We start from the raw sequence: 25,920 nt of genomic DNA on the forward strand, positions 1-25,920 counted from the left end.
AAAAATAGTTTTAACATCTACTTCATTTTAACAATAATCAAAAATAGCTATGGAAAAAGACTGGTGTGATTGCATCGGCGGTGTTCACTTTTAATTTTAATACAAGTTTTATTTTAGTTACAAATATGTGTGGATTTTTAATTTGCGGATTAATTTAATAAAGTAAATTAAATAAATATTTTTTTTTGTTTTTATATTTTTCGATTTCGATATTCAGTAATTGCAATTATAAGATTTTCATTAATTTAAAAACGCTCTCAAAACATCTATTTATTTCTAGTGTATACTTATTATAAGTACAAACCATATTTATACATACAAAAACTGCATCGCTAGCAGTCAGTTATAAGGTTATTACGAATTTTTATTTTAATCATGACTATTATGTTGTTTTTAAAAGATGCCGATTAATTACTCAAAGTTTCGTTCAGAAATTGTGTAATGACATTCACGAATTCTTTCGGATTTTCGACCAGAAGCAAATGACTGGCGCTCTGTAAGATCTGCATTTCCGCCCGAGGAAACATTTTTCTGATATCAGGTAAGTCCGATTCTCTAATAGAAAAACACAGATTTAACAGAGTGTTCTTTAGGTATAATTACATAAACTATTTAGAAATTGAGCTACAACTTAATAATAATTTATACATTTTTATTAGTATTTGTCCACCTCTGGGTTTTGCCAATTATTTCGAATTTGGCTTATTTGATATTCCCTTAATGTTTAAGTTATTACTATTAGGTTGTCAACTAAGTAAGTGCGGATTTTTTATAGGAAATAAAAAAAAACAAAATTTTCATGGAACTTAATAACTTGCTCCCTAATGTATTCTCCATTTCGATCAATGACCTTTTGTCATCTTCTTGGTTGAAAAACTTGAACATTGTTTACCATTACAAGAGTTTTATGAAGATCGAAACAAAAAGTGACCAGAAGGTGCAAAGTTAGAACTATATGGTGGATATGGCAAAACATTTCCATCAAGCACCAATAATTTTTGCCCAGTGAACAAAAATAAGTAATGATAATAATAGAATGAATAACCATTTCGATTTGTCAATTTAGGCCGCTTTTCCTTTCGACTGCGTTATTTAATTTCGATGGTTGGTGGCAAGAGTAAAAATAGAGAATTCCTTTGAAATCAACATTAACTGGACGATGATTTTTCAATAAATTTCAGTAGAATCTCGTGCAATCGAAATCTTTCACCAAATTATAGCCAAAAGCGATTGTCAACTTTGCGATTTCTACAATTAAGTAATAAAGCAATTTGCAAACTCTCTTCAGGAATTCATGTTCTATTCAGGAATTTAGCCCAATAACTTGTTAAGTTCACAGGGTAAAAACTAAATACCAAGAATAAAATCTGATCAATTTTAAAACATTTTTCTGGTGATAATGCAGAAAGCCTGCCATTCAATTATTAGTTACGAGCAATTTTAAAATTTATAATGTACCATCCCTAATACGTTCAAGATTGTTATTCATAAGAAAAATCGTTTAATATCGTATACACAAAAATAATTCATTTTTGTAAAAACATTTCTGTAAGTGTGATTTTTTTATAATTTAATAGACGCACTTTGCAATTCATTTGAACCATTTTGATATGGTTTTACTGTTTTATTTGAATTTTTAATAAAATCACACTAATGATAGAGGGAAAAAACTTGTTAATTCAGAAAAGCTATATTAAAAATTTCGATCTTTTTTATTGCAAAGTATTTTAAAATGAGTTATAAAACAGAAATTGCAAAGTGCCTTTATATTTATCATATATTTTTTCCACTTACTTCAAAAATTCCGATCTCTGCCCACCTAGAAACAAGCAAGGACCTGGATATTGCAATTGAAAGGCTTTATGTGGAAACTTTTCAACCTTTGATTGTCCAAGAGTTTCTAAATTTAATCTCCATTTAATTTTCCTGTAATAAAAATAATAATTAAAGAATATTAACATTGACTTAATGTCTGTAAAATTCAGCAAAATCAAAAAGTCAATTTAAGAAACAACTTTTAACATGATGTTGTATAAAGCTTGTTACCATGAGAATATTACAATTTATAAAGTAAATTAGATAATTCAATTCGAAGATAAATGTTTTATTTAAATATTATTTCTCACCCATCATCATCTTTATATAAATTCTGCATCAGAAAATCCAGAGTCGGTTTGTCTTTTATTTTGCTGGCCAACTCTTCATAAACTCTCCGTTTGACCTTCTGCAGATTTTTCTCGGTCGCCTCAAGTTTAGAATTTTTTAGAATTGGTAAAATCTGGTGCATCAGTCTTTGAGGTAAGATGTGAGTTCGTGGTGAAATTTCAACCACGATCAAACCAGACACCAATTCCGGCTGGAATGAAGGGAATATGAAAAGCAGTATTTGTTGGAAATTGGGAAATATAAAATTTGATGGATATTCGTCATCAAATTTAGTATTCAATGCTATTTGAGTTTGGGAATACTTTGTTATAGCAGGATAATCTTTGTAATCATTTTTGTTTGAATTTATTAAAAGAAATATTGGAAATTATATTTAAGAAATTTTCAGTTGCTAAATACAGTGATAATTTTACTTACATATAGTAGAGCTAAGAACATCATGGTGCTTCCTCCTAAACTGTGACCTAATAACACAGGTTTATTCAATTGCAATATCCTAATCATCTGATAGACATCTTCTACCATCAACTTTTGACTGTGATGAGTTGTTCTAGGCGACATACCATGATTTCTGTTGTCCAGAAGGATGATCTGAAATATAAAATCATAATTAGTAAAAGATAATTGGTTCTATAAAAATATATGCAAGCTAGTTGATTATCATCAAAGACAAAAAAAAAAAAACAATTATAATTTAGCAGATATTTCAAAATAATTAAAGATCTTGATCATTTGTTTAATGATATCAGGAGCACAGATTATATGAATTTAAACTAGATGTAAGACAAGTTACAAAAACTTCCTGATATGTTTAAAAAAACAAAATCGAATTAATCAGTAAAAATTAATTATTTAACAAATTTAATATATATTTAACAATCTTTATAATTAAACCACTATTTGCAAGGCCTGTAATATTTGTGGATGTTTGTTTAGATCATGAACTAGAATTTCTAAAAGCTGGTTCAGGAATTTCGGTTCAAACGTCGACGAACAATTCTGCTTTTATCTACCAATTACAAAGAAACTGCTCAGCTGACCGTCACACGAAACTAATCTACGCAATTGTAATCGAATTTTATCAAATCCGTGGATCTTTGAATATTTGATAAAAATAAAACGGCCAAAACTTTGTTTAAAAAAATGGCTTATATTTTTGAAATCGGTACAGCCGTTTGTCGACGAAAGGTCAATTGATGTTTTGCTTACATACATACACATTGTTTTTCTAAATTTAGATTTAAATTTAGAATTCAGAATGACTTGAAACGTCAAGAAAATTTGCCAGGAAAAACATAAACCTCTTTCGGGGAGTTAAAACATTCTCAAACCTATCATTTTTTTTTACATAATTGAATTATATCCAAAATTAAATGTTAAAGGTTCATTTTCAATTAATAATCCTTTATCTTTATGTTTTATTTATATTACCTTTCTGGCATGATTCATCCCATTATGAATCTGCTTAGAAATTTGCCTCCAGTTCTGCTTAGAACCCATCAGTCCGTGCAGGATTAACAAAGGTGGTCCAAGAGGTTCCGTCAAACTTCTCGGTTCCAGAGTATTATGCGACAGCATGACTGCACCAGGAGCTGGTTTTTGCGTCGATTGATACCTAATATTGCCTTTACACCAAACATTTCTAATGATTTGTTTGATGTTCTTAATTTTAGAAAAAATCATTGTGAAAAAGTGACAATTATCAAAAATATTTTTAAAATATAAAACAGTAGAATGTAGATTTTCAAACTTGTTTGGATAGTTGATACTTATGGTAGACATTTGTTCCATAGACCTTATACTATATGTAGTATAAGGTCTAGTTTCTATGATATGTTCCCATTTACTGTCTCGTGTGAGGCTACTGAAAAATAAGGATAAAAAGTAGGTATTGATAATTAAATTTTGAAATAATTTCAATAGTATATCCAAGCAATAAAAAACATTTGCATCATACTACTTACAGCCAAGGGTCATAGTATGTACAGATACTACTCTCCAGTATATAGTAAAACCAGAGTGAGAGAATTGTAAATTCAGGACTGCATAAAATTTCATCTTTGTATTTTCAAAAATTGCAGCACACTTTCACATATTAAAATTGCTTAAAACAAATCAAAATTGATCATGATTTCTTTTTTTGTACATAAAATGCATGAAATTATTGTGATAAAATTTGAATAATAGTCTCTTCGATGAGTGTTTTACCAATACGGCTTAGAACTCTAATGATAAAGTAATGGCTTGAATATTATTTATTGGGATTTTCTTCTCCAGCTTTCTAGAATCTGTTCTCTAATGATTTTGTAGAGTTTGTATTTTTTATTGTGATCTACTTCCCAAGCTTTCTAGAATCTGGTGTTTCAGGAAGTGGTGCAATTGTAGCATTCAAATAATCTTCAAGCTTCTGAAAGTGATGTGAACTGTTGAATCATATAAAACTCACTGACAAACTAGATGCACTATTAGATTTTGTCCGTTAAGTCCTCAATAACCTTCTTTGCTTAGTCTTCAATATCATCTAGATGGCTTTGCAGATTACGTGAAGCAATGGATCAACGTTTGCAGATACTTTTGTAGAAAGAATCGCAATATGGCCAGCCAATGTTGCTATTATAGTAGTAATGTTGCAAAGTCACTGGTGAAGAGAATATATAGAAATAGGTCCAAAGCACTGTCCTGCAAAGCTTTTTCCTTTCAAGGAGGAGATATTATTTATTGTTTTATTTATAATCAATAATCGGAATAAACAATATATCCTAGCTAAGAGCTATTGCGTTTTAATATACTTGTACTTATAAATGCACACATAAATAATTGGATAAATCATAAATTAAGTAGTATTCACTCTATTGAGTGATTCACTTATATAGCTATAGTTTAATAGCTTTTTTCTATAACTTGGACTTCATTATATTTGATATTGATTATATTTTGCAAACATAATTTCTTCATTAATTTCTTCTTGTGATTCATGATTTGATTTTCACCAACTGATAGTGTGCAGCAAATTATAATCCATCAAGATGAATGTATAGGCAACATTCTTTAAGCCTCCTGGAGCGCATTTCTTCAGATTACTTCATTGGAATGAAATTTTTCATTAATTTATTACATAATTTCTTCTTGTGATTCTTGATTTAACTCCCACTTACTAATATATGCTGCAATTTCTAATCTGTTGAAATAAGTATCAGTTGTTTGATGATTTTGTTGGGATGGGATTACAGCTTCTAGTAGTGAACAAGACTACTGCTACAGCAAAATGTGTAATAGCAATATTGTAAATATAGTGATATTATTTAAAAAAAAATCTATTACTCAGATTTGTTTCACTGTCTTAATAATCACCAAAAATATAGCCCTTAAAAAGGAAGGTACATACATAGAATTATAATAAGCAGAAATCATAAAAAATAGAAAAGATTAGGAAAGTGTATCAGGATAGAAATTACTTCATTGACTGATTATATAACAATTTTAGATCATGTCATTGTCAAGACAGCTGGAGAAAATTGTTCATCTCCGATAGTAATAAAATAATTATATTATTATTATATTATCAACATTGACCATGTTGATAAATCTAATCAGTCAATGAAGAATTAAATAGAAGGAAAATATATTTTTTTAGATAAAATTAAATTTTACTCATTATTAAATAATATTCATACAATATTTACAATCCAATATATAATATCAAATATATAGTAATATTTTCAAAACTAGATATATAAAAATAAACACGTTTAACAGTTCAAGTCATAGAAATGGTTAGTAAAATATGAATTACTATGAGAAAAAATACACACAGTGAATATAATAAATATCAACAAAAACACTAGTTGAGAGATATATACCTTATTTCTAAAGGATAATCTTATGATTACATAAAACTTAGATATATTGGCACCTACAGGGTAAGCCATCAATGTTCATATTTAATAAAATTTATCAACATAAAATAAAACGTTCATCTTCAATATAAAAAAAACTAAACACCGTGTCTTTTTATAAATATTCTTCTATGTGTAATTTCAATGCAATGCTTTCAATACATGTGAGTAATTTACAGACTATTCTTAAATCGATAGTAACGAACAAATAGTAATATTTTGCAACATTACGTTTCATATAGTATCAAATTTAAAATATAATTATATGTTTCTATTACTTGAATATGATATTTATTAATTTCTATCACATTGAAACCAATTATCTAAGAATATACGATATTCAATAATAATGGCACAAATTAATACTCTGGCTGATGGCCATCATTGCTTAAATACTGATTTTAATATTCATATTCGATCATTTCTTGAAGCATTTTAATGAGCAATAACTTATTGATCTTTGTCTTCTACGAAAATGAAATAATTATCGCTATTCATAGTTATACTATTGTATATAGTTTATAAGTACGTTTTTCTCACTACAGTTTATATCTTAGATAATAAGGGAAGGATGTGATCTACACCTAAACTAAAAAGAAGTATTTTGTTATGAGTTTATATACAATCAGATGCATTTGTAATGAGCTAGTCTAAATATACTATACGAAATTTTTAATTTCCGATATCACAAAAGAAATTATACCAAATCCAACATAAAAGTTTTCGTTTACGGGTTTGTATTGTAGATAAAATTTGTTTTGTTTATTATAATTATATTGAGTACGCTGCCTTTAAAACTAAACTATTTCTCATTTTATATTTAGGGATTGACTGCTTTCATTCTTAGCATTCTAATATAATTTATATAAATTAGAGTAAACAACTTAGAATTCGCGCGGTATATTCTCAGAGCGAATTTTGTAACACTCCCAAAACCCAAATTTTTAAATCTCTTCATCCGTGATCAGAAAAAAAAACAGAATTTAATGTGCAATCGAGAATTGCAAGTTTGTTTTGAATTCAAATATATCAACAAACTGCTTGTTTTTTTGTCTGTGTTCAAAACTAATTTCAAACAATGAACTGATCATTAAAATTTACCTCAAACTCTCCAGCTACTAAATAATCATGGTATATTTTAAAATATATATTTTTATGTTGAATTTGGACAAACATTAGGAGATAATCCTTGCTCCAGGCCTAATTTCCCAGATGTAATGTCAACAGCAACAGTCTCACTTATAGATTGTATATTTAAAGATTTCTGAGTGTCGTCCAGGCTGGCGAAACTGGTGTCTTTTGAAGCAATTATATTGAGAGAGGACACCTTTGCTCGCTGATAAGCAGAGACAGTGTTCAATCCAAGGAATCTGAAATTAAACATTTATTAAGAACTGATGATACTGGATAAAAATGCCTGAAATGAATACCAGGTTAAGGAAATTAATAAATTTTAAAATATAAATTTAAATTGCACTTACAAAAAATTTTCTGTTTATTTACTTCACTTACCTAACACAAACATAGATTATTATAAGTGCAAAACCTGCACTTAACACTCGAACTATAGGATCTTCAAATAATTGCACAGTAACCCAAGCTCCGGCAGCAGCCAAACACATTAAAGTAACTAAAGATAAAGTTTGAGCCCAATGCTGGGGCGTAAAACCGCGTTCCCAGTCCAATCTACAAATTAATGAAAAACAAATCATTACAATAAAGAAAAATTGTATATTTTGCAATCAATTTTTTAAAATTACCTGTCTGACTTTTCCACTTCATACGGATGTCCGCACACTTTGCATTTGAGACTATCAGCTGAAGAATTGCTCTGAAGAAAAAGTAATTTAACTCAATAAAATTATATTGGACAATATATTAATTTCAACAATAATTTACAAATGATTAGTTGCATAAACTAAAAAATGTAGTTCACAAAATAATGATCACTATTTCCTATTTACTATTTCATTTACCTTAGAGCTGGCTTCGACCAGCCATCTGCGCAAGCAGTCATGGTGAACTGAGCTAACGTCACCTGAACATTTGCAAGGTCGAATTAGCGGGTCTGGACGATCTCTGTCGTAGCAAATCCAACAGTCTTCTCCTCCGCCGTTCAAGAAAGCTTCGTCTTCATCAGGTGTAGAGACCTGCAGAACAGAAATATTAAGTATAATAATATATTTCTTACCTATTATCTTAAAAGACATCTAAAAAATTGCAATGTTGAGGTTTACCTTCTCGCCTTTTTCGGCAACGGATCCTCCTCTGTTAGATGATAATTCTGCTGGATCGACCTGTCGACTTAGAAGTCGTCTTGGGTTTAGGATCCACAACTGCTCAGGAGCCATACAATTCCAAAGGACACAGGGAAACCATAAAGCTACGCCGATCTCCACCAAACGAAATGCTATATCGTGCCAATTGCGAGAATACACTGGTACTCTGTAAATAAAAAAAATGTGAAGACAATCATTTTTACCAAATCTTTGTTACAAATGAAAATTTAGTTGCAACTTCATGTTCATTTTGCCTGATGCAAACTATATCTGCTTTATTACTCACTTTTTCTTCCATATATCTCCAACAGTTTCAGAAAACAAAAATCCAACAATAATAATCAGCATAAACGCCTGACTCAGCAATCCCAATCGCGACTGATGCAGTTGCGAAATGTTTACAGTATGTTGCCAATGCTGGATACCATTTGGCCCACCTGGTGACCTGTTGGATGGTCCAGCTTCTGAGCTGGTGCCTTGCAACGGTTGCAACTGTTCATTGGATGGTCCTGGTTCTGAAATTGACCGGTGTCTTTGTTGCTGTGGAGCTATGGGAGCATTTATGCATCCTAGTGATTCTGGTATGAATCCACCACGAACCTGGGGAAAAGGATAAATGGTAAATGATTGATCGAATTTGGAAAATATGGTAATTAATTAATTACTAATAATATATTTTTTTCATCAATATACAATGAAAACATAATTTAATTTAGTAACAATTTTTAGACCAGATTCTGGTTCATTTATAATATGAGGAGAATAAAAATGTAGGAAAATATTAGGGAATTTTTAGCATATATTAGCATAATTCATTAAATCAATGTTCTTAGATACTTATGTAAGACTATCATTAACTAGATAAAATCCTACGAAAAGTAAGATGTTAAAAAATAATTGTACTGGATGAAATTGTAGAAAGGTTACGAATAAATCTTTATAAAAATATTGACAAATCTTGTAAAAATGTTATTTATTTTCAATTATCCATTACCCACCTTAAAGTAAACTTCAACTCCGTATATTAAGAAAAATACTACCACGATAAATAGCAGTACTGCATAACATCCATTGAAAACATGAGTGTAAAAACTTCGATCTTCTACAGAAGTCTCTGCAAATTGAGTGGTCACCACCTAAAATTAAATCATTTTAGAATTTATTTTGTATATATTAAAATCTATATATTATTTTCTATTTATTTGTTCGGATAATATTTGTATATGATATACTGGCATTCAAGTTGGAGTTGAATGTATTACAAATCTGGTACGAGACGGTGCACTAATATTTGAACTTGATGTATGACGTCCGATATCTTTTTTATGTCTGAAATATTTTTTTTCAATACAATAGTAAAATGATGAATCATAGGTAAACTTAAAATTTAAGTCACGATATTAAAATATGATATTTTTAAAGACATTTATTCGGTAAGATTTATTTTATAACAAATACTAACGTAAAGGAAACTAAAACGTAGTACATCTATTATATTAAATGCTGAAGAATTAATTGTCGAAATACATTTAGCAAAATATAATAAAAATATTTTTATTTTTTTTAATTTAGTTAGAAGTTTCATAGCTGAAATTTTATTTTTTCTTAGAAATTAGCTTATAATTAGTACAGAAAAGACCAAATAGATTTACCAATTTAAGAAATATCCCTATATAGTCAAGCGCAGCATATTTATTTTAGGCTAAAATTATAGTTAGAATGGAGAAAAATAATCTTAGAATTAGAATGCAGTATTTTTTTAAATTTGCCGATGAGTGCTTTTAAATAGAAACTATTTATCATTCTCATAGGCGCCAATTTACTAAAACTCAAATTTCGATTACAATAAGAATTAGCTATAATAATTTTTTACATAAAAGTATAAAATATACGAATATAATATTTTTTTATAATTACCTCTGCAACTAGAAGACTGTAAGAAACCAAATTGAAAGTCAAAAATCCTAGGAAAGATTTTGACAAAAACTGTGGTTTCTCCCACCGAATATCCCTGAGATGGAATATCTGAAACAATATTAAAAGAATTGTTAATAATAATTAATGAATAAAACATATTTTATAACCTTAATCCTAATATTGCAATAACATTCACTTCACAAATAATGTAGAAAATATAATAAATAGCAAAGGTAGAAATGAAAAATGTATGATTCAAATAAAATATGTGTACGCTGAAATGAATCTTTACTAACTACAGAAATTTAAAAATTTAATTGAAGAACAAAATATTCGAATAAAATGTCAACAATCTTGGAACAAAGCACTTGGATCAATTATATGTCTATCAGAAGTAATGTTAGTTGGCATCTGAAAGTAGTAGGTACATATATAATTAAAAGTTTGATCTTGAAAATAATTAAAATGATTTTTTTCACGTCTCTCTAGTATATCAATCTCTATATAAAAACATCAATACCTTTCATAAAAAATTAATACAGTTAACAGTGAGAACAAATAAAACGCTTTGTACTGTTACAATTTAATGAGAATACTAACTACAGATAACATTTAGATGTTACCCGTTGTTGAAAATATAACTATTGATTTCAAATGGTTTATAAAGTATGTGAGAAAACAACAAGAGAGCATTAAATGAGTTTTATTATCCCAGTTTATATTAAAACATAAGGTGTTCATAAAGTTCTCAAACAGGTAAATTGCAACGAAAAACGGCAGTGTTCCCATGTACCCCATAAGTTTTCTATAAAAAAATGAAAATTATATTTTTTATTTCTTTATATCGATACTCTTAACTATTTCAACTTACTTAAACGAAAGTATTCTTTTAAATTCAATTATCTGTATTGTACTTTTTCACCAAATTATGACCATAAGAATAATTGATTAAGGTAGAAATGCTAATTTGTAAATTATAGCCATATTTAAAAAAAGGTAGAGAATAAGTTAGTAATGAAAAATAAATACTAAATTTTTATATTTTTTTTTCTAAATTTTAAAAGAGAGCAATTGCATTTCATGTAGTATGTCCTTTATGAAATATTTGTAGCATCCTACAAATAATCGAGAAGTGTAGTAAATTATTCTAATTTAAATTTGTAAATTACTTTTGGATTTTTTTTTGCTAAATTGACTTAAAAGTATCTTTAAAAAAATTGTTTTTATTTAATTCATGATATAATTCCATTCACGTAAATACACGTGTTTTATGCAAATAAATTAAAATGCCAAACGCATCTTTATAACTGATTCTACACGCACGTGTTAAATAATGAGTAAAAACAAGTTTCAATTTACGTTATTTGTAACAAAAAAGCGACAACATATGGAATTCTATAGTAAAACATTCATTTTATATGCAATGATAATAAATCATTAATACTGTAAACAATAATTTCCATTGTTTAATAAGGAATCCATTTAACTTACAAAACATTATGTAATGACACACTTTTGACGACACACAAGTGACGTTATTATTTTATATTTTTGTAAAAAAAGTAAACGATTTATTAGTAGCAAAAATCTTATAAATAGTGCTATTTACTTGAATTTTATTTTGAAATTAAATGTAAAATATATAAACAGTCTCTTCGAAGCAATGATTTCCAACGCGGTCTATATTGACCTGCAGAAGGATATGAAAACTTTTAAGAAGCCTGGGTCTAAAAACTCAGGGTCCAAGAAATGAAAATCCACGATATGTTAATAATTTAATATTAAACATTGAAATTAATCTTTCCATTAAAATCATTTATTTATGCTTACTTTTTTTAAATCAATTAATAAATGTATATATAGGTGCATTTTAATTATTTATATTTCACTAATATTATTAGAAGTTTACATTTATATTTAAATGTGAATATAGTGACTATATGAATGTTTAAATGAAAAATTTATGTCACTATAGTTAGAAATTTACATAAAATTAGTATTAGGTAAGTAGAGTCTATCCCAAGGTGGAAATCATGGCAGGGGCCCACGATACAAAAAAGTTTGGGAACCTTTAGTATTTCAAGTCTAAAGAATATTTATATTTGCCCAAAATGAATAAATTGCGTCAAAAAAAATTATTTTTAAAACCGTGTTAAATCGAAAACGTGTAAAACGAGCGATAGGTGATTAGAAATTCTATAATCATTTTATGAAATAAATAATTTTACAATTACAATTACTTATTTTATTATTCGTTATAGCACAGATATACACGATAATTTGTAAACTGGACTTGTAAGTATTTTTATGGAACTTTCTTCGGCGATAAATATCTTGGTCTTATAGAACTTACTGAAATATTACGGCCTCACGACAAGTAGTTTAATTTTAAAAATTCATCAAAGTTTGAGAAAATGAGTAGTTTTTTTAACGTTTGTTAAAATTAAAACTAGACAATTTACTTGGTATAACGATAGAGTACTTGGTCTCAATGAACATACTAAACCATTAAAGTCCTACGGAAACTGGTTCAATTATAAAATTTATCGATTTTTGAAAATTTGCTTTTAGAAAATACTTCGTGTTCGATCGTTTTTAATTATGTGCAATAGATCCACTCGGAATACTTTTAATCTCTCATAAATTGATTTATTTTTCATTGATTAAGTCGATTATTCACACATATCGGGAAGTTCATGTAACTTGGTTTCAATTTTGTTCCAAAATGATCTGATAGTATTATAAATCCACACTCATAACTGTGGATTTTGAAGTGCATTTTGTTCTCACTTTTTAATAATTTATCGCTATTACTTGTTTTAGCACAGGTGTACATGATAATTTATAAACTAGATTTATAGGTATTGTCAATTTTGAGACAAAATTCTCAAATACTATTATAAAATCATACTAATAAATTCTTAAATAATTCTTCTTGTTGTTAATTCCGACGTCAATTTAGTTGAACAACTCACAGTAATTTTAAGAGAGTGAACGTGTCTATAAGGGGGCGTCCATTAATCACGTGAGCTATTTCTAAGGATTTGAGGACCCAGTCTCCCCTTTGGTGATACGTGGAAATATTTAAAATCACCCCCTTCCCCAACACAATATCATATTTAAAAAAAATAGTATAATGTTTGATTTTTTTTTTCAAATTTTAGATTTTTTTAAATTGAGGTAAAAAATAAATACACGTGATTTCTTACTAGAACCCCTCTCCCCCATGTGATATTTCGTGATTTTTGCTTACTAGACCTCCTCCCCCTTCGAGTTGATCTATTTTTTTTGCAAATAATTCACGATCTAGGACAATTGTTTTATCAAATGGTAGATAATTGCTATATATTTATTATGACTACATTGTGTACAGAGTGTGGCTAGATATTAATTTGAGTGCACATGTACTTGTTCATAAGTACCTAACTCATATCTTCGAAGCTACGCAGATTGTAGCGTGGGTATTCATGACGCTATTTCATTACGAATTTATTGATCGAACAAAGCAAACAAATTTCTGTTATCTGTTTCTATATACACGTATCACAAAAATTGTAATTGAAGTCTATGTACTAAAGCCGAAATACAAAAAAAAACGTGGACGTAAGTACATTTTGGCGTGACCATGTTTTGAAAGTTTGACCACGATCTGAACGCTACAATTTTTTTTACAACGTATAATGAACTTTGGTTGTAAAAAACTTACGCACAGTATTGTCTTACATAAACTCATTAATCGAAGACCTAATGAAAGGATCAATATTTTAAAAATATAAAAAATAGCATTATGTAGGTTGTGCCAGGTTACAGTAGTGACAGTCGTCATAACAGTTGAACTATATTGATTCTGTGATAGGGTCCAAAGGGTGAAAGATGAAGTATGTTTGTTCGAGCAAGTTTCCATTATTGCATTGAGTCAGCGCCCTACATTAACATGGTCTCTAGACAGCATTGCTTTTATAGAGCCAAAAGTTTTTTCGTTCGATTTCTTTAATTAACTTAAATAATTGTTACTTGTATACAGATAGATCACTTTGTTTGTTACTTTGATGTAAGTTGAACATTAATAGTTAATTACCAGCAATTCGTTTTTGCTTAGATAAGTTAGTCCAGTCATAATGATGATTTGTTTATAAAATGTGCGTTGGGTACGGTTGTGACAAATTTGGGGGTGAGGTTGTGACATTGGGGTATGTTGTAACAAAATATGCAAGAGAAAAGGTAAGAAGAATTCAATACAAGAAAACAAAAGATGTCACAAAGATTTCTTGATTAAAAAATATTGTTTTGTTATATATAATAGGTTAGCTATTTCGATAGTTTGTTACAAAAAGTTCAAATTATCTTATAAAATGTGGAAATAATCAAGAAAATAATTCATAATTTATAAACAAATCATAAAACTATTTAAGAAATTAAAATCTACGAAAACTTTTCTGCGCATTAGATTAATGAATTTACGTCGATTATTTTGGCATTGTTATAATACTATGATTGACGTAGTATTCGACATAAATATTATTAATAACAAATCTTGATAACAGATGCAAATACAATTCATTTTATATTATGCGCCTTATTTAATTCAGCACAGTTATCAAAGTAATTTTTAAAAACAACATTTAACCATATCGGAAATTCAGCGACAATCGCTTTTCACCAATTATATTTATCAAGTGCAAACTTTTAATTACGTACAATTATTAACAGAAGCCATTGATCCAGTTTTTAAACTGGTTTTTATTTACATATGATAAGGTGGCGACAAATATATGTATTTTCGCAGAAAAATATAAATTTCATCTAATCTAAAATCAGGATATAATCAATCTCTGCAAAATGATCAAAATATGTCATCGAGACGGTTTTAGAATTCGAACCCGGCCTATATGTGAACGGAAAGTTCCAATTTAAAAGATGGATAAGAAAAAATATAATTTAAGCTTTCTGGAATTGATAACGAATCACAGTTTTCTACTTTCTTTGTTTCACCTATTTTTTTCGTAAAAACATGGCTAATCCATATTTTTTAGTGGAACCTTCTCATTTTCTTCACTATTCATCAGAATTATCATTTGCATGATTTTCTGAATGAAAAATCATGAGTTAATTCTAAACAAAATGATATTTGTTCGGTACTATTACTCGAGTTTAAAGAACCAGCACAATAGCTTACAGAAATTTTCTGATTGCCATTTAATTATTGTTAAATAAAAATCTCTCTTTGGATAAGTTGGCACTTAATAAAAACATTCATAAAAATTCCATTTGACTTCTTAGTTTAAAATTCCTATATTACAAACATCAATGTGTGAACTGTGAATTCTTAATATAATATATTTTGGAGAGCTTTTGCATACCATTACTATGAATCACAAAATTCAAAAACATTTTTTTTGGGATCCCTTCAACAAAAAAACAAATTTTACGTGGGCGGCATACAAACTGTTTGAATTTTTAATGTGGTTAGACAACAAAGACAAAAACCAACACTTTTATCAAACATTCGATAAAGTGGCAAAAAGCAAGATAAAACGATACAAATATTCTTCATTTTACATATAACTACTATAATATCACTCATCAAAAAATCAGTAATTTAATATTTGTTCTAATGCATAATTTTACATGTGACTTCTATAATATCACTAATCAACAATCAATAATTCAATACTTTTTCTAAAGCATAATTTTACATATACCTACTGTAATATATCACTCATTAAAAAATCAATAATTTAACGTATTCTTACTAAAATATTACTAATAAAAAATCCAAGTATTACTGAAGTCAGTAATACATACATAGATTTTTGAACTGGGAAATTAGTGGTAATACTACTTCCACAGAATTTCAATCCAAAATTTTGTAAAAAAAATATCACAAAAACATTTTCCTACGATAAAATTATTTTATGTCTTTGTTTAGGTTTAGAGTAAAAAATTGACTAATTGAGGTAGATCAATATTTGTCACAATTTGTTATATTAGTATTTATATGAAACTCTCAGCGAGTTCATTCTAGAAGTGCTTAGATACAATTTCTTTTCAGAAAACACTTGAAAATTATAAAACTACTCCATATTACAAATTAACATTGATTAAACTACCTAATAACCATTGTACAATTATAGTAAAAAGATTAACATATAAATTCCCTTAACATCTAAAAATAAAATACATTGTTAATACTCGAGTATTAGCTTTTAAATGTTTTTTAAATATAAATAAAAGCATTAACAACAGCTTTTGCACAAATTGCACAGAAAACCATAAACTTGAACATAATTTCTTAATAAGTTCCATTAGTGGATTACAAAGAAATGCTATTACAGATGAACCGCAGTTTTACCTTGGTGCGAATGTTTATTGAACAATTGAGACATTCAATAAATTTATGGACCTCATGGGCTTTGATATTTTTATTATTATTTGATATTATATTATTGGTTTTGTATAATTATAAAAATTAAAATAAAAAGTTCTTTTGCACTATAAAATAGAATTTGATTTTAAAAATATCAAAATTGAATAAAAAAGCAGGACGATATGCTATATATATCGGAGTAGAATTTGTATATAAACTAAGCGTTCATAGACTATATATATATAGTTCATTGATCAAATTGTAGTAATATTATTTTTTTATTAAACATACTAAAATTTATGACTAATAATTCAAACGTACTTATTAATAAAAAGTTAAGAAGTCAATATGGTCTATATTACATGCCGTTGTAATATAATACACATTGTAATATGATTTACAATTATCAATAAAATCGATGGAAAATGCTATCAATTTTCATACTATATGAAGTGGCAATATAAAAGGAAAAGAAAAAATTCATAACAATAAGAATAATGTTTAGTGCTCTAACAATAAGTGGTTTTAAAGTTCATTCATAATTACAAATAAGTGTTCTGATAATACTCTTGACCAAATGATAGGAAATTCTATGTATATACAAAGTGTGTTAACTATTTAGTTTTGCCAAATATTTGGTCGTTATTTTAAGCTAATATATTTTAAAAATTGCTGATATAATAATGACCATATTGTTATATTAAATATAACTATCACAAACTGAGTTCTAATAGCACATACACACACCTAATAAAAATTTACTATAAAGTTGATCAATTATTAATTCTGCAAAAATTTTTATAAATATTTGTAAATTCTTGTGAAATATGTAAAATAAAATATAACTTAAATCCAATGATAAGTAATAATTGCTATTTATTCGAATAAAAAGAGGTTTAAGTCAAAGGTAATAAAATAGACAATAGAGAATTTTATACCGTACTGCTAATATAGCATTACTATTGTAATATAATGTAACTAAATTCACCAAAGACAATATTCATCAAAAACAATATTCATCAAAAACATTATTCATCCAAGATAATATTCATCGAACACTAAATTCATCGAACACTAAATTCATCAGACTAAATTCTTCAAACACTAAATTCATCAAGGTATATTCATTAAAAACAAAATTCATCAAAGACTAACTTCATCAGACTAAATTCTTCGAACACTAAATTCTTCAAACACTAAATTCATCAAAGACTAAATTCATCAAAGACTAAATTCATCAAACTCAAAATTCATCGAACAGTAAATTCATCAGACTAAATTCTTCAAACATTAAATACGTCAAGGTAAATTCATTTAAAACAAGATTATTCCAAGACTAAATTCACCGAAAGCAAATCTCTTTGAAGACTAAATTCTTCAAAGACTATTCGAATCGAATATTCTTTGAAATCTAAATCCTTCGAGGAGTAAATAATTCAAAAACTAATTATTTATAAGTGCATTGAGTAAGAACAAATATATAATGAAATTTGTACATTTTATTCAATCATTCAATTACTACTATCAAGTTAACTTCTATATTTCCTTTGTTATATTAGCTGTTATATTAACTGAATTGAAAATAACAAGAAGTGTAGCAAAATACTTCTCTTTATTACTTACAGCGGTTTTCAAGTACTTGAAGTTATATTAAAAAAACTATTGTCACAGAACAATATATATATATATATATATATATATATATATATATATATATATATATATATATATATAACAAAAGAAAAATTTAAATTTAAAATGCGACTGAATTAATTTTGCAGTTTTAAGAGTGTATAAATCGCTTATTGCGTCAAATACATATTTAAATAATAGTTGCGTGTAGTACCACTAATTATATTGTTAAGTTTGACAAGGAGAAGTTGTCTGATAAATGATGCCTTGAAATAAATTTGTAGTAATCTAATAAACTGCAATTAACATTTGATAAACATTTAAAAGTAATGGAAACAAGAAATTCTATAAAATCTTATTATAAACTATACTAATATAAGATGTAGTTCGAGCATCCTACTTTAATTAAATGATGACCCAAATATACAAGACAAGATTGGAAAACCATCCCAATAAACTTGCAAAAAAACTGCTATCTAAAAATACTATTAGGGGATTAAAAATATTGAACCGATTAGATTTAGCATAGAATTTAAAATTTAAATTTATAATTATTTTCTGTATATATTTCACAAACTTAAAATTATTACCAATAAGTAGTATTTTAAAATATTATTCAACACTTTAGTCATAAAAATTACAGAACGCTTTCTAGTCAGTTAAAATTGGATGGTAATAAAAAAAAATTAAATAATGGCACCTGAGTAACCAAAATTTCATTTGGAAATAAAATAGCTCATAGGATCAAACAGCAGCTCCTTAGTTAAATAATAATTTATTATAACCAATAACCAGAAAAAATTAATTTTGCAAATAAAAATATTTTTTCTCCAGAGTCAAATTTTTTAATCACATATTTAAATTCCAGAAAAGGTCATAGAAATAAAAAGTTAATGCCTTACAGTAGAAAAACAAAACCTAGCATAATTTAATTATTGAAGAATATATATGCTATTCTTAGCAATAATTTATTCCATAATTGAAATAACTGATGATTGACTTTTTCTGTAATTGTGTTTATATTTAGATTATGTATGGAAATTATATATACTATATATAATAATATATATACATATATACATAATTCATTCATTAGTGAATGCACTTAAGTAATAAATTATTGCTAGCATTCCATTATATTATTTACTCATAGAAAACGTTGCAACACGTGTAAACAAAGTTATAAAATTTATAGTAAATTTAGCAAATAAATATTTTGTAATTAATAGTTAAGACCGATTGATAAAATTGGCTTAAAATAATAAAATTGTGCTTAAAATAAAATAAAATTAAATTTTCATGAATGTATACGAATTAAGACCGGTTGATAAAATCAACTTAAAATAATAAAATTATGCTTAAAATAAAATTGAATTAAATTTTCATGTATGTATACTAATTGTGAGGTTCATATAAAAAAACATATGTAATTGAATTATAAATTTTATGAAGTTGATACATATAGTTAATTATATTTACTGCTGAAAATTGGAAGAATAATGACCTGATTTATATCAGATTTCATAGTAATTATCAATACCTGGTTTCGTGAAAATAAAAATTGCTGATGTATGTTTGATATCAAGCTGATCAAACAGTATTTTGCACTTGAGACAGGTTTTATATGTGAAGTGAAAAATGAAATAATATATATAAACATACTATTTTAGAATTAATTAAAATACATTAAGTAATATTATTGTCTAAGTACATAATAGCTTGATCCAGAAAAATATAGAAAAAGATTAAATTATTAGGTGGAAAAAATTATTTAGTTCATTATTTGTTCAATTCACAAATGAATTAATGATAAATAAAAATTAAATGCATTTTTAAAACAAACAATATCTACATTGAGTTTATATATATATATATATATATATATATATATATATATATATATATATATATAAACCTTGATATAAACGATGAATTATACTATATTAGGATTATTTTTAAAGCCTATTGTTATTATTAATTTAATATACAACGCTTAGTCAATGCCTTCAAGATAAACACGACCACCAACTAATAATGATATTCATAATTATATTTACAGTACAATACCCGTTAAGACGATTAAGCTTAATACGATTTCTCGCATAATACGTCATTTTACGTCTCGTTTACTAACTCGTTCGCAGACGTGAATGTTATAGCATTCATTTGTAGAATGATACGAATGCTATAGCATTCAAATTTTGAATGCTATAGTATTCGTATTTTAACATAATTTGAATTTAATTTTTTATACTTTAAGTTTTTGTAATTATTATAGCTGTAAAGGTAATGACCAACTGGATCTTCTGGTATTTTTGTATTATCTTATCTTTTCCCGTAGTCACTAATTAGCCTGGCCAAACAAGTTGCGTTAAATAGGAGCGTAATACTTGACGTGGATGCTATAGCATTCATGATATATAACGATTAATATATGATAATCTGACTACTTTTATAAAGGGTTTTTAATCAAATTTCGGATAACACAACCAATTTCAAATAAATGTATATAGAACTATTTGCCATTAACTGCTATTGAAGACCACATTTCAAACTGATTTTTTTAATGCATCGCACATTTTCTAAAGTTTTCGCTTATGTGATCTTACAAGCAAGAAATAAAAATTATAATTTAATATGGTCATAAAAATTGTGAAAACTATTTCTTTTCCATTTGACCATTTTAAAATAACTATCCATTATGATTTTTGCCGGAGTCCCAGTTCAAATTTTTTAAATCTGTGCTAAAAAACTACATATGAAAATGATGTAAGCACAAACTAGCGTACTGTTACAAACATATAATCAAATATGTTTTAAATGAATTACTGTGAACTTTTTCATCATTAATTTGTCGGTATCCATAATTATAATATCATTAATACGGTCGAGTGATGAGGAACAATTCTGGTAGGTTTTTACAACTAGATTTTCTAATGTCTTCCTAGTTTGCAGTTGATGTCTGGTTATGATGAATTTGTTGTGAAACCCAAATAATAATAAAAAAAAAACAAATCCCCGAGACAATTTTAATTAAAATGACAAAATATAGGTTTATAAAATAAATATATTTCATAAATTTTATATAACTCAAGATTTATAAGTAACATGTAAAGTTGTCTTAATAAAGACCTGGGAAAAAGTGCAGGATAGCTGAAAAATGATCAAGATATTGTTCGGAACAAATCTAGTACATTTGTTTCTAAAATTGTCTTTATCTTCGTTAATTTTAACTGCCCTTGGTTTGGTAGTTCAAGTACTAGTTCCGGGTTCGATACCCACAAAGACCAGCCTGATATCGAACAGTAGTAATATCAGTTTTTTACTTGAGATTACAGATCGCAAATACGATTTAAGTGAAAATCTTATCAGAATGAGAATTGGCCATTGGCTTGGAAATCATGAAACCAAAGCAATAAGCTATTTGGTTATTTTTGGAATTAATATCAGACAAAGTTAAAATGTATTGTTGATTTTGCTGGTATATTCTTTTCAAACCATGTATTATTATTATAAAAGAGTGCACTAAAATTATTGTTCATAAAAGTAAAAAAATATAATATTTTATTTAAATAAAAAAGCTTCATGGTTATATATTCAATATCATTGGAATTCTGGCCCATGTATTTCTATATAAATAAAATCGCAATTTGTAACTTACATCGATTCATTGCAATAAAGTTTCCGAAAAAAATTAACAACAATCTACAAGAATGTTAAATATTGATTTATAAATATAAAATAATACCGATTAGCAATTCATTATATAATTCAATAATTGATTAAAATTCTTTTGATACCAATAAACGTTGATTAAATCTGAACTAATCAAAATAAAACAAAACTAATCTAAGAAATTTGTGTTCAGAAAGAAAAATATTATTGATTCATATCGATAGGAAAATTAAACATGCAGTTCTAATCTTTAAAGGCATTTGAATGTGAAAACAATATTTAAAAAAAAACTAAACACAATTAGTTGTATTATAAATTTTATGGACCTAAAAATTTTGATTATATACATTATGAATAATAGTATTTTAAAATTCCTTGCATATTTAAATATTAAGTAATTAACAAATAAGGCAAATATGATAACAAGTTCTGTTGAGAAAACTCAAAAGAAAAAAGTCTTGACTATAAATAATATAAAACAAAAAAAACTGTTAAGTTTAAATTTGATAAAAAAAAACAATATAGGAAACTTATGATATTGCAAAAAAAAAAAAATTAATATTACCACGTGACGTGAATGCTATAGCATTCATTTTCATTGTGATGCCCAACTGATTTTTTGGGCATTTTAATTAGCTTGGACAAGCACATTGTGTAAAATAGAAGCAAAATACTCAACATGGATGCTATAGCATTCATCGTATATAACAATCAAAATATGATAATCTGACTACCATTATGCACGACGTTTAATCAAATTTCAGGTATAACAACTAATTTCACAAATAAAATTTTACTGTCTGCCAATTTTTGTATTTTGATGAAACTTTTGTCTGCGAATTTTTGACAAATTCTGGTTCATTATGTATATGATAATAATAAATATAGATAAAGTAATATATATATATATAATTTAGCTGTTATATATATATATATATATATATACACCAATAGTTGTTTTTAAAATCCTAGTGTAAAATATTGCTGAATCGATGAAAGTTGCAACACCATCTCTTATAAAAAAAAGCTTTAATAAACGCTGATACTTTTAATTCATTGTATAATATAAATATACTGATAATTTTCTGCAATTCGAAAAAGTAATGAAAAACCTAAAAACTTTATTAAAAGAAATATTTATGTGACGTTTCTAAACTATGCACGATTCTATGTCAGATGAGTCAAGAACATGATCTTGATTAGAAGATAAACAAAACTTCTATTATGAAAATTTTAAATGAATTATATATAATTATAAATTATTATACTGAATTGCCAGCAATTAGATCTTTGTTTGCAAATGCTTATCAATGGCCTTTATCATTCTAATTGAAGAAATAATTGATTTATTTTGAACTATGAAGTCTATGTTCTCCAGCTATGAATTTGCACATTGAACAAATCAAATATTTGTAAGTATATCAATAATAATTCTATAGTATATAAATAACATAACTCCTTATTGAACCATATCCAACAATTATTTCTTGCGATTAACTACTAATATTTCCAAATTGAAGATTCCTATCAAATGTTTATCTAAACAAATATTGTGTGATAGTATATCAGAGCATAGTTGTACGCATATTTGCTTTTTGTTAAGAAATAGAGAAATTTCAAATATTTTACTAATGTTCTCTATATAATATTTATTTAAAAAATTAAGACACATCCAAAGAGCTAATGTTATTATCTCACATTGTAAACGTAAAAATTATCGATTACATATGTAACATGAAAGTTTCATGTTTTCGCCAGAGTGAGGTGTTAAAATTTGTTTTAGAATCAAAATATACAAGGATTATCTAATAGAGAAAAGTGTTAAACGCGGTACGGAAATTGAAAATATGAATTACAATAATAAATTGCTATTATTTTTAATTGTAATTGTATTACGGTATTCAATAAGAAAAAACACTGAAACCGTACAGGTATATTATTATATAAATTTTTGTTTATAAATTTTGGGGACTTGATATCTTTTATCGCATACCCACATCTTTTTGAATACGCAATCCTTCTGAGGTAACATGATATATGTATACATATAAAAATGTTCTCTACATATAAAAATGTTCGTATAAAATAACAGAGGGAGGGTCCATTATTCAGGTGATCAATTTTTAAGGATTTTTGAACCCCTCCTTCCCTTTTATCAAACTAGTTGATACTTAAAATTGCTACTACACCGATATCCTTACGTGTATTTTTAGTATGTAGAAAAAATCGTATGATTTTTGAAATTTTTTAGCAAAATTTTGCGATATTTTTTAAAATACAAATAGTTAAAATAGTCTTCCCTAACCTACGTAATATTTCGTTTTTTTTTTGTAGAAACCCATTAAACTAGAAAGAAGCCCCAAAGTATGAAGTAATGAAGAGCGTGTTGATGATGTTATTTCAATCATTATGAAATAAACAAATGCTTTTCTCTAAATAAAATATTTTCTTTATGAAGTTTTATTAACAGAATTGCGCTTTGATTATTTCTGAAGATGGCCAAAAACTTGTAAAAATAGAAAAAAAAATAACTAAGACCAACATATTTTTGGTGTTTATAAAAGGTATAGGTATAAAGTAGGTATAAAGTTCGTATAGAGCAATTCCAAAATATAGCGAAAAGCATTAAAATATAATTACATATGGATAAAAATGATTAAAACCAAAATTTGTTTTATGAAATGATGGATTAAGAAGTATCATTGTTTTATCTAAAATTATTGTATTTTATATTTTTTATTTTATATTATATTATATTATTATATTATATTATTATATTATATTATGTTTTGGTGTTTCAAAAGTTTTGTTCTTCCTGGTATGAACTTCTGAATGATAACACATATCAAGTATGGAAAAGTTTAAATGAAGATAGTTAATTTTAGGCCTTTTGTTTTATTCTTCCTGGTATGAACTCCTAAATAATGACACATATCAGAAGTCGAAACGTATAAATAAAGATTCATTATTAAATTCATATTAATGAAAGTTTAAAGTATCGAGCTTTGCTTTCCTTTCCTTTCCTTTCCTTTCCCATAATAAAAATAACAATACTTATTCCTTTGGTATGAGGATGTTATATAATAATATAAATGGAGTATTAGTGTTATTTTTAATGTAAGAGTATCAAATTTTAGTGATTTAATGCCCGAAACTAATTTCTTTGACATGTTTTTGTTTGTGTCTAGTGTATTAATTACTGGTGTGTTTTATTTCCACTGAAGAAGAATCAAATTAGGACTCGAAATGTATAGATCTTTCATTCATTATCTGGATGGGTGTCTGCTATATGTATATAATCTATATTATATATATATATATATATATATATATATATATATAAACTATTGAATTACATTTGCAATTACTTACTTCTCAATTAACCAATTCAATTTTTGTCTAACTTTAATTAAAGAGAACACACAACAAAGTGTCACAAATCTTGTCACATCAACAGTCTGTTGGAAACTAATTACAAAAACACACCCAATCAATCGAAGCGAATCGAAATCGTTCTAACAATGTACTCAATGCAAAATAAAATTCAATAAACAAACAAAACCAAGAACAAACGAATTTTCCTTTTCCAAACTTTCACATCACAATGAACACTCAAAAATATTATCGTATAAAATATTCATATAATATTTATGAAAATGTTTATAACTCCGGCGAATTTCAGCGAAATACAAAGCACGTGTTTTCAGGTGCGAGTCAGGTGTGGGAATAAACTCCAAAGCTCTTTTGAATTGCAAGCCCGCTGAGAGGCGAGAATTCGCGTTGCGATTTGTGAATGCTGATATCGGAAATATCAAAAGCCTTATCGATATTAAATATTTTTAATTACTTCTAAATCATTCAGCTGCGTGCATTTGTTATTGATACAAGTACATGTGTACCGGAGATTTTGGAAAATATTTGTAATAAAATTACAGTAATATGATTCTGATTGGATGCCATTGGAAGCATTTCAATGAACCGAGGCTGA

At 26.9% G+C, this 25,920-nt stretch overlaps 2 protein-coding genes across 2 annotated transcripts in view; both read right to left on the reverse strand.

Moving 5' to 3' along the window:
• Window positions 1-407: 407 nt before the first annotated feature.
• Window positions 408-3,849, reverse strand: LOC113383438 (protein ABHD11-like). The gene is made up of 5 exons (XM_026621703.1): window positions 3,598-3,849; window positions 2,584-2,757; window positions 2,127-2,356; window positions 1,795-1,926; window positions 408-555 (listed from the first exon to the last, which is right to left on the reverse strand). The coding sequence occupies exons 1-5, from the start codon at window positions 3,847-3,849 to the stop codon at window positions 408-410; spliced, it is 936 nt and encodes a 311-aa protein (XP_026477488.1).
• A 2,584-nt stretch (window positions 3,850-6,433) lies between these two features.
• LOC113382731 overlaps window positions 6,434-25,920 on the reverse strand; it is a 78,889-nt gene continuing 59,402 nt past the window's right edge. Inside the window, exons 5-13 of the mRNA XM_026620960.1 lie at window positions 10,259-10,366; window positions 9,340-9,477; window positions 8,890-8,941; window positions 8,628-8,751; window positions 8,321-8,507; window positions 8,039-8,212; window positions 7,823-7,893; window positions 7,575-7,748; window positions 6,434-7,432 (exon numbers count right to left, since the gene is read on the reverse strand). Of these exons, the coding sequence (XP_026476745.1) occupies window positions 7,216-7,432; window positions 7,575-7,748; window positions 7,823-7,893; window positions 8,039-8,212; window positions 8,321-8,507; window positions 8,628-8,751; window positions 8,890-8,941; window positions 9,340-9,477; window positions 10,259-10,366 (1,245 nt within the window). The 3' untranslated portion in view covers window positions 6,434-7,215. The remainder of the gene's footprint in view (window positions 7,433-7,574; window positions 7,749-7,822; window positions 7,894-8,038; window positions 8,213-8,320; window positions 8,508-8,627; window positions 8,752-8,889; window positions 8,942-9,339; window positions 9,478-10,258; window positions 10,367-25,920) is intronic.

This window comes from Ctenocephalides felis, unplaced genomic scaffold (assembly GCF_003426905.1).
Source record: "Ctenocephalides felis isolate EL2017-DRISC unplaced genomic scaffold, ASM342690v1 CF-g0.4_SCAFFOLD_03570, whole genome shotgun sequence".
NCBI classification, from domain to species: domain Eukaryota; kingdom Metazoa; phylum Arthropoda; class Insecta; order Siphonaptera; family Pulicidae; genus Ctenocephalides; species Ctenocephalides felis.